This window comes from Neolamprologus multifasciatus, chromosome 18 (genome assembly GCF_963576455.1).
Source record: "Neolamprologus multifasciatus chromosome 18, fNeoMul1.2, whole genome shotgun sequence".
NCBI classification, from domain to species: Eukaryota; Metazoa; Chordata; class Actinopteri; order Cichliformes; family Cichlidae; genus Neolamprologus; species Neolamprologus multifasciatus.
Genome location: NC_140456.1, coordinates 30383444 through 30396022, shown reverse-complemented (window position 1 = coordinate 30396022; position 12579 = coordinate 30383444). Strand labels below are relative to the sequence as shown.

At 40.9% G+C, this 12579-nt stretch overlaps 1 protein-coding gene across 3 annotated transcripts in view; it reads right to left on the bottom strand.

The window, feature by feature from the left end:
* ctnnd2b (catenin (cadherin-associated protein), delta 2b) overlaps positions 1-12579 on the bottom strand; it is a 206509-nt gene extending 193930 nt beyond the window's left edge. Inside the window, exon 1 of one of the 3 annotated variants that reach the window (XM_085142179.1) lies at positions 5338-12579. In XM_085142179.1, the coding sequence (XP_084998305.1) occupies positions 5338-5422 (85 nt within the window). In that variant the 5' untranslated portion in view covers positions 5423-12579. The remainder of the gene's footprint in view (positions 1-5337) is intronic. The other 2 variants (XM_085142180.1, XM_085142177.1) reach the window with 2 other exon arrangements.

Sequence of the window (12579 nt, the reverse complement as noted above, 5' to 3'; positions counted from 1 at the left end):
GTGTTTGGGAACAACTGGGAGTAGCAGTAGCAAATATACTGGGAATGCATGTAACAATTGCAAGTCGGCTCACAGAGAGAACACGGTTGCAACAGCAACCTGTGCAATGCTGTTGTGTCTTTGTAATATACTATTTTTAAATATCGTTTGGGACAAACTGGTGGCTGTCTGACCGTGCATTTAAGCATTGTCGGTCCACCATCCATCCTCTCCAAATAGCTGTGCACTACATTATCTGAGCTACTCCACAACTGTTCATTATGGATGCTCTTGTGTGTGAATAAAATGGCTTTTGCCTATGAGCATAAGCCACAGGTACGAGCCACACACATCACAAAGATGCCCAGTCTTTCTAGAACGCGATGAGGGTTCAGCTGAAGTGTGGCCTACATATGCAGTTTTCTTTGTGCTACATTTGGCCTTGCCTAACAGTGTTGGGTCAGCCTGCAACTCAACCACGTGTCCGTTTCATAAAGGCCAGATGGGCATTGTGACATTTGAGGTCATGTCTGGCCTACAGAACATTTGCCAATACCGTGCCTGTCATGGTAAAAGTAGCCCAGATTAGGCCCAAATGTATCCACTATCTGGGATTAACTCTGGATACAGAGAAAAACGCTACTACGGCTAGGTTGGAGCTTTTCCAACCTCACTACTTTAAAGAACAGAGTAGATCTATCAACATGGAGGTCCACGCTGCTGCCTCAAATCTTTGGTTTGCAGCTGCCTGAATGGGACGCCGAAGTGCTGAGCAAACCTTTAAGATAAAGAGGAGATTAGTGACTGTCAGGGCGCTGGCTGGATGTGAGTACAGTGAATGAAGAGGCATTAAAGCCAGACAAAGCAGCACCCAACTGGCCAGACGCCACTTCCTCTACCACACGTGTACACACACACAGACACACACACACACTCTTAGAAAACTGCAGGCAAGCAACTGCTGGCAAAGGGTTCGAAATTAATGAGCACTCGGGGCACCAAAATGCCCTTTAAAGTTTAAAAAATGCTTAGGACATAAAAACTGTCAGAAAGAGAACAGATAACACTGCCCTCCATTTTTGAAGAACTCCTTTGCTTTTCATCCTCGGCACATTTAATTGGTGGTGTGGTCATTTTTATTTTTTTATGGCATTTAATAGCCACTTAAGGGGATTTTTTTTTCCTTTGCAGCACATCGAAAGCGTTATCGGTCACAAAATAATCAAGGACACTGCACTGACACCGTGCAGTCTGTAACAGACCCCACACAAACCACACTGTCAGCAAGAAATGAAACTAAGCAATGGAGGAGTGGAAGGTGGAGTGGTTGGGACAACCTACAGTGTTTATTCACCAACAAAAGCCCTTAGGAGCACACAAAAAAAGTAACAATAAGAAAAAAAGGGGGGGCAGGAACGTCCTGTGTAATATCCTCTGCCGCTTCCAAAGAACCCAGGCGGTGGAGTAAAGCAGAGTGAGAACTGCTCTCAACAGGGTGATAAGTGTTGAATGGGTGTTTGACCACAATGTGTCATTTTTTTTAATTATTAATTTTTTTAGCTTTACAGCTCCAAAAGCTTTGCATGCTTTCTCCCGGCAGCATTAAAGATAGAAAGCTCATTCGTAATTATGTAAGGCCCACTTACTCGTAAAAGTGAGAACAAAGAGCGGCTGTCAGGCTGCAGTCGACGGTCCTCCAACGCCCACCGAGTCAAAAAAACACAACAACACACATATGCAAAGAAGCGAGGGCACGCAATCTAAATCTAAATTTCATGTGGGTAAACACGAGACAAGAGCTGCTTCCTTTGTTGGGACAATAGAGCATCACTGCCTTTATGTGTGTGAGTGTGCAGTGGAGGGTAAATAGAGGGCAGAATATGAGCATGCAAGAATTTAACACCCCCCCAAAGAAAAAAATGAAATGAAATGGACATCGACTGGGAAGACAAGTTTACTTCTCTTGTTTTCTGCAGTCAGAAACCCTGACGCCTGGTTCAAAATCAAGTGATGATGCGTTATTTACTAAATGTTCCATGCAATATAACGTAATAGCATTTTTCTGTGATGCAGCAAATTCAAACTAGAACAAACTATGATAATTTCTTTAAATAGGTTGACTGCAAATGTGGAATATCACTTGTTAGCTGTTGTGCATTTGGTTGGGAGTTGAATTAGCACAAAAATGAGCCTGATATCAGACAGAATTCTCAATCTTTTTCTCAGCTAGTTGCACACTGACTCCAGCCTAACCAGGGAGGGGAATCAGAATCAGAATCAGAAAGACTCGGGCATTAGGTTCTCCCTAAACAATGATTAGATGCTAATGTTTCTTTCTGAATACTGTCCACACTGATGCATCCCATTATCTTTTGGGGTATTTTTCCATAAGGGGGAGCAGAGCAGTGGAAAACCAGGTCCTGTTCTTTCATCTGTTGTTCATTAGCCTTGGTGGTGTCAAAAACAAGTGAACACTCATAACTATTGGGTCTCTATATTTAATACCTTTTCAGAGATACATAACGTTACATTTGATCCTTCTGCTATCTTTGGAGTGATACCTCAAAATGTCACTTTCTCAAAATACGATTTGAGTTCTGTTGCCTTTGCTTCACTCATTAAGGCACCTTGTACTTATAGGATGGAAACAGGAAGCTCCTCCCACACATGAACAGTGGCTTGCTCATGAGGTTTTTGCATTTGGTAAAGATGAGATATACACTGGCAGGTTACACCACCAAATTTCTTAAGGCGTGGCAGCCATTTCTAACATACATGGAAACATTTAAAATGTTTTTAAAATTTAAAACCACCTTATCTGATACTAAATCTCTATATCACTATTGTGGTTAACTGTACACTGAGTGTCCCTTATACATTTTATTTTTATATTTGTGTTTTGCTTTGTTTTGTTTTTTGTTTGTTTTTCTTCTCTTGTCTTTCTGTTATCTTTTGGGGTATTGTAAATACTGAACAGCAAAGTATTGTATATTCAAAGTTTTGTATTAACATGCTGTTGTAACTTAAAAGATTTTTTTTATTTAAAAAAAAAAAAAGGAAAAAAAAAGTGAACACTACCCTGTCACGGTCACAAATTAAGGATGCTTGAAGGCAGGTTCACAATACCATTAATCCCACCTGTGGCGCTCATTGGGCTGCGTTTTACTTCAAATGTATTGGAACTAACTATGAATGAACTAACAAGGCAAGAGCCTTCTGTTCACTCTACTACAGGCAGAAGTCTTTTCTAATCTCATTGTTAAAACAACCATTTCAAAGTCCACAACCATTATGATAAATATTTTTTAGCATTGTTAAACATATTGCCAAAAAGTACATTTCACACGCAACATAAAACAGCAAAGTCCAGGGGGGCAACTCTCCCACCCACCTACTCAATGTCTCCCTCACACACTCCAAGCTAATTGGGAGTCGCCCCTCGCTGACCTCCCCTCACGCACAAAAAGAGTCATCGCCATGACAGCAGAGTCTTGCTCATTATCCCCAACAAGGGTCTGCCTTGTTAGAGCATAAACTGCCACCCGTACCTGGCTGACATCACAGAAAAACCCGAGTCCATGTTGCCACAGCAACCACAACTCGGCAACCACGATTTGCTGGCGTTTTACTCCGTGGGGGATTGATTGGGTGAGCAATGCAGTGAAAGGTGGATTAGGAGTATTATTGTTTCCCTCGGTGCAGAGGGAAATGCAAGGTCTGAGCTTTGCCAGACACAAAGAGAACGGTGGACTCGTTGAAACAATGATGAGAGCACTGGCCCCAACTTGGCTTAACACAGAGATGAAAGATGCCTCTCATTTATCCATTACTCATTAATTTGCTAATGTGCTGCAGTGATTAAAAAGTAGTGCGATGGCCTTCTGGCTGAGCAGGCTGCGGCTTGCTCCATGTGGTTACTAAATTGAACTAAATGTCATTGTTTAACTGAGCACATATTCACAGCCATGGTTGCTTTTTCTCTAAAAAAAAAAGCCACAGCAAATGTAGGTGCAAAGCAATTTTGCTAGGAGACTTTTGCAGCTGAAACACTCGACCATCAGGTAAAATGAACAAAACTCAGGTGAAAGAATGACGCATTTGACAAACAGCCATTACCCTCTTCATGTAGCGACTGTTCTGCTCCTCTCCCCTCTTAAAGCAGAGAAGAGAAAACCACTCAGTACCTAAGACAGGAGAGCAAAGTGCAGCTGTTATTTGCCATCATCCATTAGCGAACCAGTCCAACCCATGAGTGAAAGCTGCAAACAGAGGATATGGTTGGTAGTCATTCAGTTAAACGCCCAAGCTGTGCTGCAGGTGCTCACATGGTGTCCAAACAGCAAATGTCAACAGCGGCACTGCAAATTTCCGTGAGTGTTTCCATTTAGATACACTCAAAGTTGAGTTCTTCACTCACTAATCTGGGTTCTCGTCCTTGTAAATACAGGTAAATTCAAAGGAGACCTTCACAATGTCGCATTTTTAAACCTCAGCCTTAACACTTTGGTCAGTCGGATGTTGTGTGTGTTCAAATATTTGAATTAAATTAAAAAAAAAGCTGCAAGCATTAACTTAAATGTGGGCTGTGACATACTTAAATCGAAAACCCTAAGAGTGATTCCCAGGCATGAGTGATAGTATAAAAGTCTGGACAGAAGATTTTTTTAGAAATATTTCACTGTCTTGTGAAAGTTCACTAAAATGCGTGGGTGTGAATGAGATTTCTGAGAACTTAATGACTTATCCAGTACTGGAAACTGGTGATAAATACATAATAGATAGATAAATGAGCTGACGATTTGGAAAAGTTAAGGCAGAGGCGGTGCCAGACATTTGAAACACCCGGGGCTTAACCCTAAAGGGTGGTATGCATGTGGGATTTTTTCCTTTTTTTTTTTTTTAATCACATGTGCAGGACACCTTAAACTAGTTTTTTAATTAAGGAGCAAGGCAGAACAAGGTCAGGGCTGTATCAAGACACGAGGACTAAACCCCAATTCAACCAGACCCAGAACTGATCTGGAATTAAAACAGGACTACAACAGTTCAAAATCAGGAGCACTTAGGACTTAACCAAGACAGAACCAGAATCAGAACTAGATGATAGTAGCACTAAAAATCATCATCATAGACCTGCACTACACTTATTTTTTAATTCTACCAAAGTACACTATTTAGATTCAGAAAAGTTTATATAATTATTTAGCCTTGTTGTGCAAACAAGCCTGCATAACTTAATAAATATAGAATTTGAAAAATAACAAACCTAAAAAGAAACACTAGGTACGAGATACATGAGTACCTATGATACAGTGATACTTTTGGTAAACAACCATTTGACTAACATGTGTGTCTCACCTGCTCTTGTTCCCTCTCTGTTCTGTCCCCATTCTCCATCCAGCTCTCTGTTCCTCTCTCTCTCCCTCTTTGTGCTGACAATCATCAAATATACAGTTGAAACCAGATATTTACAAACTCTTCAGATAAAAACACTTTTTTACTTGTAACATCAAATCAGACTAAAAGTTTATTTTTTTAGATTGATAAATATAAAAAACATATTTGTTAACTTTAAGAGTAAAGAGATAAATTGTCTGTATTTCTTAATTGTAAATGGCACCAAATTGTATTCAAACTTGAGCCACACTTATGGAGCTCCACAATTCTTTTCCAGGTGTTTTGGTTGACATCTCTTGATTTTCCCATTTTAAAGAAACAGGCTCTGTGTTTTGCCTTATATGCATCCACAGGTGTGCCACCAATTTACTCACATGGACTCTACGAACCAATCAGAAGCTTCTTCAGCTCAGAATGGAATCATCTGCAGTTTTCTTATTAATTAACAATAAACTTAGTGTATATGTACTCCTAAATTTGATGAAAGTGATAAAAATAGACAGCTCTGTCTCTCTTTATTCTGATATTTAACTAATTCAAAAGATATTTCAATATTTATTTATCCAAAACAAAACAAGTTTACTCTAAATTGATGTTTAACAGTAAAAAAAAATGTTCTTGTGTTTTCCATAAAGTGTATGTAAATATCTGGTTTAAACTGTGAATATACTGCTGTGTACTGAAGTTCCTCTTGTTTTGCATATACATGAAATATACTGAACAACATACAAAGCATAATATATAAAATAACATTTACCAGAGTTTTTTCTTTGAAAGAAGCTCCTTATGTCCATTCTTGTATATCAGTGCATTACTGAAACCGATTTATTTAGCCGTGGAGGGAAACAACTGAAAATATGAAATAAACACATGTAAGCTAAGACTCTCTAAAGAAACAGCATTGTTGTTGTTCAGCTTTTCATTTCGCCATTTGTTGATTCACTTGAAGAGCAAGTAACGTAATATGGGTCAAGTGATCCATTTGATATCAATCTTTCGTGATACACCGTCATATTTACATTATTTGTACAGTACGAATGATTTGCTTTGGTACCTGGTCAAACTTCAGTTCTCCTCTGTCCGCCTAGCTCCGTTTCTCCAACAGCTCACTCGTAGGCAGCAAGCTGCCCCGCCCCGCTTAGTGCCTGAGCTCGGAACATACCAATATTAGGGGGGATTTACGCACAGTCGTAAATTCCCACAGTGTGCACTATGTGCTTCGAATATTGTGTGTAGTTTTTTGTTTTATACAGTTGTCAGCCAGGCATATAACTATGAAAAAATTACACTTCTGAAAAAACAACCCGGGCTTAAGCCCAGTAAGCCACCCCCCTCCGCCACTGAGTTAAGGTAAAGGACTGGCACAAGAGAAGCCGATCACCTGCAAATGTGTGTGGATATGAGAATTCAACTGACGAGAAGTCATTAATTATCTCTGTAAAGAAGATCAGGTCAGTATTAGAGGTCATGCTAAAAACAACCAAAAAAATACAAAGAGACATATAATTTGTAACATTTTCTTGAAGGATTTTTCAATTTCAATTAAATTTTATTTCTACAGCGCCTACAGACTCTACAGACCCTACAATAATACATACAGAGAAAAACCAAACAATCATATGACCCCCTATGAGCGAAGAACTTTAGGGACCGTGGGGAGGAAAAACTCCCTTTTAACAGGAAGAAACCTCCGGCAGAACCACGCTCAGGGAGGGGCGGGGCCATCTGCTGCGACCAGTTAGGTTGAGAGGGGTTTTTATCTCACTGTACATGAATTTCTTTCACTTTCCCCTGAGAACACAAAGTCATAGTGACAATCGTTGATGTTTGATATATTTGTTAACTTTGTTAAATAATTCTTCATTTCTTTTTTTTTTATTGCTTTAGTTTCATTTGTTCTTTAACCAGGTTTTACAAAATGCTGCCCATGGTGTTGGCACCTTGTCCTGCTTCTTGCATCTCCTGCTGTGTTTCTGCTCTGAGTGGTTCACACAATAAAGAGGTTGTTGACCAGGCAACCTATCTCTCCATCTACACACTGACGGTGGGAGGGGGAGCCTGCTGTGTGATATGAATCAGATACTGCCATGATTGGAATACAATGACCTGGCAACACAATCTCTCTCTCTCTTCTCTCTCTCTGTGTCCATGTCTCTCTCTTTTTCAGAACAAGGTTATCAACAGAGATTATCTGGTTAGGACAATGGATGTAGATAGTGAAGGCTTTACCTACAATTCATAGCTCAGTTTTCCCTGTATGCCATTTTTACATCATGTTATTACTGTAATGATGGCTTTGAAATTAATAGCCAGAGGAAGAGAGCTGCCCTGTGGTATGGACATGATAATGCACAAGTGAGATATTTTACTTTGTTGACAATTAGTCACTATAATAATTACACTAGTATTAATGTCAATAATCTGCAGAGGACATTAGTATTTTATCTGTAAATCTTACATAATATCACTATAGAGGCAAGAGAAATGATAATATAGTAATGCACCTGCAAAAGTAGGTCATACGATGTTTTATTCTAATGAATTATTTGTCAAAACCCTATATGCTATTATATAGTGTATGTATAATATGTCTAATAGAAATTGAAGACCTTTTTTCCTCTGTAATTTCATCACTGAAGGGGCAGCTGTGGCTCTGGTGGTAGAGCGGGTCCTTTTCTATTTGGAAGGTCGGTGGATTGATCCCTGAGCCCCCCAGCCCACATGCCTTCTTGCACAAGTGCGTATGCAACTGTGAGAAAGCGTTTAGGCATAGATAAAAACACTGTGTGATTTGCGGTAGAAAGTGCTTTGAGTGCTCAATTGAGTAGAAAGGCACTAAATAAGAACCAATCCACATCCCATACTTTATGTTGAGCTTTGAACAAGTCAAATTTTGAATGAACTGCCTCAGAATGCTGTGAATACTCACACTTTAAAGTGCTGAGTGTCACCGAATAAGGACCAGTCTAATAAGTCTATTTAGGTTACGCAATGTTTTAACTTAGATCTCGCTTTTGTGATAGTCACCACCTATAACAGCATGTAAATTTGCTAATACCTGGGAACATTACATTTAGGCTCGCACAGATCCCACCGGGGTGAGAGACAGCCTGGTTCACCTGTGCCCGACGGATACAGCCACTTAAAACGGCTGGCTGGTCTTTGACAGGCCCATGGCCGATCCTCGGCCTTTCCCCAGCCAGTGCTGAACCTTTCCGTAAAACATTGATACAGATATTTGTTTGAAGCAAATATTAACTCGAGTTTGTTCAGACTGAACGAGCAAGCCACAAGGCCGAAAGTGACACATACAGGCTATGGTTATTGCTGACTACTGCTGCTGAATATAAAAAAAGAAAAAGATTCTTTAATGGCACTGAAAATGTTTTTATACGAAAAAACAAAACCTAAATTCAAATGCCCCTTGATTATTACTATTAGCACTACGTTACAATACGTTTTGTAAAAACAGTATTTTGCACAATCGGAACAAATCTCTGAGGAATACTTACCAAATCATGTTTGGTAAGTATTCAAATCATATTCATAAATCTGTAACTTGAGCTCAGTTAGGGAAATCGTTTGATTCTGAATCTTGCACAGGAAGCAGTAATTCGTGTGTTGGATTGGTCAGTATGAGGTTATTAAAAGTTTGTCCACATCACATGCATCATCATCTGAATATAAAACCTTAATGAAGCCTGTTGAGGCTGCAGTAGCCGAGGACGATAACGGGCTCTTACTTTTCCGAGCCGTGGCAGAGTGCATCACTTTACAGACTTTACGGCTATGGGGGTCACTTGACTATCCACCATGAATCTTTAGCAATTAGGCAGAGAAATGACAGGGGGGGGGGGGGGGGGGGTTAGGGGCACTGAAGGGGAAGGCGTGGTGTGTTGGAGGTACACTATTATATCTCAGAGTGGCAGGTGAATGCACTCGGAAGACTGTAATGTCGCTCAGCGTGTTCAGGAAATGGAACATTTTGGAAAAAGAAGCTCTTTGATCAGTTAAATGTTGTGTGACGAGAACAGTGGCTGGCAGGTTCACCTGAGAGTGTTAAATCTGGCTTGTAGCAGTCAGTAAACACAAGCTGTTTGTGTGAGCACTCTGCCGGACCAAATGAATACTGGAGACAAGGAGCTGAAACTGTAATCATGCTCATACCAGAGCTGCAACATGATAATGATATCTATAAAGCTTTACGAGGTCACTTCTGGTAAGTCACTGGTTCCAAACCTGGATGTTGGGACCCCCTGAGGGGTTATGAGATCAGTATGTGCTAGATGTTTGAAATGGAACTATTTTATCATCTTGGCTCCCTGCAGCTGGTGACCTGGCCAGGTTGTACTCTTGCAGGAGATGCAAGGTGCAAGACAATTTTTTGCAAATATTTTTGCAAAGTACTTTCTGACAGTCAATACATAAGCAATACAAACTTTAGCAAGTCTCTCATTCTGCAGATGACCTCGCACTCCACCATTACAAACTGCAGCTCTCGATATTAATCCTTGTTCTCTGTAGCTTTGATTAAAAACCACTAAATAACAACTACAGTACGAACTCAGATAAGAACTTCTTAGACACCAGTTGTAGTCTAAGAAGTTGGAAGGTTGGATTGAGTAGGTTGGACCATAGGGAAGAAGTACTTCACAGCAAGTGAACTTTCAAAATAAAAGTGCTTGAGGTTTCTTCCTTTTAAAAGGGAGTTTTTCCTTCCCACTGTTGCCAAGTGTTTGGTCAAAGGGGAATCAACCGATTAATGGGATTTTCTCTTTGTTTTTATTGGGTCTTTACCTTACAATTAAAAGTTCCTTGAGGCAACTGTTGTTGTGATCAGGTGCTGTATAACTAAAACTGAATTGACCCCAATAGTCACTGCAGCTGGCCATTAAAAAATTCCCCCCAAAAGGCTGCTTAAACAAGGTTAATTTAAGGGTTTTCAGTGCACAGGTGAGGCAGATCATGTTAGATTTGCATAACCCAGTTAGCAGTTTCCCCCCTTTTTCAGTCTTTCAACTATTTGAATTTTACTAATTACTAGTTGTGGCTTCTGGTTACGATTAGAAAAATGTTATTATTAGAATGGACTTGTGTATTGGTGGACTGGGCCCACCGAGAGGTAACAGGTCATCAGAAAATGCACTTCTTTTCTAAACCAAAAATGGTTTCCAAACAAAGTTTCTTTCCCTTTAAAGTACTTCCCACAGACATGTGCTACTCTATATTTTTACTGTCATAACTCCAGCAATTAATCTTGTAATTTAGCATAATCTTAAAGGTAAATGCAGCATTCAGACAACACGTTGTTCTGTTTGATGCAGCTGAAAACACACTCTATAGTGTATCATAAAAATGCTCATTTAAAAATCTAAATTTCACAAATAATTATTTTTATTTTTCAATGGGTAATGACCTCAGACCTGCAAACAAAAACTGGATGATGTAAGTGTATTTTTGTCATGTATTTTTGCCACACCCTTTGCAGTCCTTATTTAGAAAAAACTAACATTATTGCTGTTCTCAAATCATCCAAATGTAACTCAAAGATGACATAGTAACTCCTCTGGTTTACAGTCATTAACATGCTAACATTAACAGAAACATTAGCTAAATAACTTCACTTGGTACAAGTGCCAACAGTGTCAGCCTTGCCATTTGTTTGGTGTCATGATGAATAGTTCACCGACAGGAAACATAACTGTTACTAACTAATGGTGATTTTTTTTTTCCCTGCACCTTCTCAATATCTCACTTCCTCATCATGAACAAATGACTGCCAAAATGATATAAGCTTGCTGACAACAAGTTACATTTCCCTGTCCTACATTATCTGCTCTGCTGGTTAACCCCCTAATGTCCATCACATTAAACTTCTTATATTGAGGCTAGCCAGCTTCTCAGTTTCAAGGGGGATCAGTGAGCGAAAGCCCTATAGTCCATAAGAGAAAACACAGGAATTAGCCCTAGATTATGGATCTAAACGGCCATGCAGCCCATGGTGGCTGGAGATGTACTGGTAGGCTGTGTGGGGGCTAATTCTGCCGGCAGTGGGAAACCCCACTTTCTGCCAGGTCATAGAGCAGAAATCCACAGACAACTGACAGGAGCAAACATTATGATGTTAGCTGGTGAAACACACTGATTTTTTTGGGGGCAACGTGATGAATGACATTAATTACTCCACAGTTGAGAGCTGGAGAAACAGCCTGGGGCTGATCGAGAAAACACACTGTGGTGGTGGTGGTGCTTTTAGTGCTCAACATGGAGCACGCAGGCAGCAAGGTGCTCTTCATCCGTCCACATGCCTCAGTGATGGCTGAGGGAAACTACAATACGGAGCGTCCACACGCATCGCTCTGCAAAGACAACACAAAGACGGTGCAGCCGGCGCACGATGTGCCGCTGACACCCGTGATAATCACGCGAACATCGCTCATATTTAGGTCAGTCTGAAAGTAGCCTAATACCATTTTCACATCAGCCAGCCCCCTCCCTCCTCCGACCCCCACATTCCCCGGCCTGATGGATGGACGGCGAGTGAAGCTGAAATATGGGGGTTCCATTTTCACTCCACGATCAATGCAAGCGCACCACAGCCCTTTATCGCATCATGCCAAAAGCAAAACAGACACACACACACGCGCGCGATCCACACCACGCCTCGGAATAAACTGACACAAAAAAGCAAAAAAAACATCTGGCACACACTTCGACACACACACACAATACAACATGCAGCCATATTCCCAGCACGCTGTCATGCTCTAGCAACAACAAAAAAAATTCTAGGCATTTGCACAAATGGGAGGTGTGAGACGAGCGGAAAGAGGACTCTGGAATGACATTGCGCCTGCTTACTGTAAAATAAATTCCCTCGGGGAGGATGGAGAGCCTCCTTTTTTCCCTCTTGACTCCCCTCCTTTCCGACGTGCGAATTTCCCGAAATTCAGACCATGCAAAACAGGTAGTCAGTCATTCCACCCCTCCGAAGTATTTGGTCCTGCTCGGCGGTAGTGCGAAAGGAGAAGGCACAACCAGCATCCGAGAGAGGAGACAGCCAGCTGTGGGGAGGAAATGAGGAAGGAAGGAAGGAGCGGCCGGGCCGGAGCACTGCGCACAGGAGAGAAGGCAAGGAGAGCGGCAGAGGTGCTCTCTCTCTCTCTCTCTCTCTCTTTCTCTCTCGCTCTCTCTCTCTCAGTT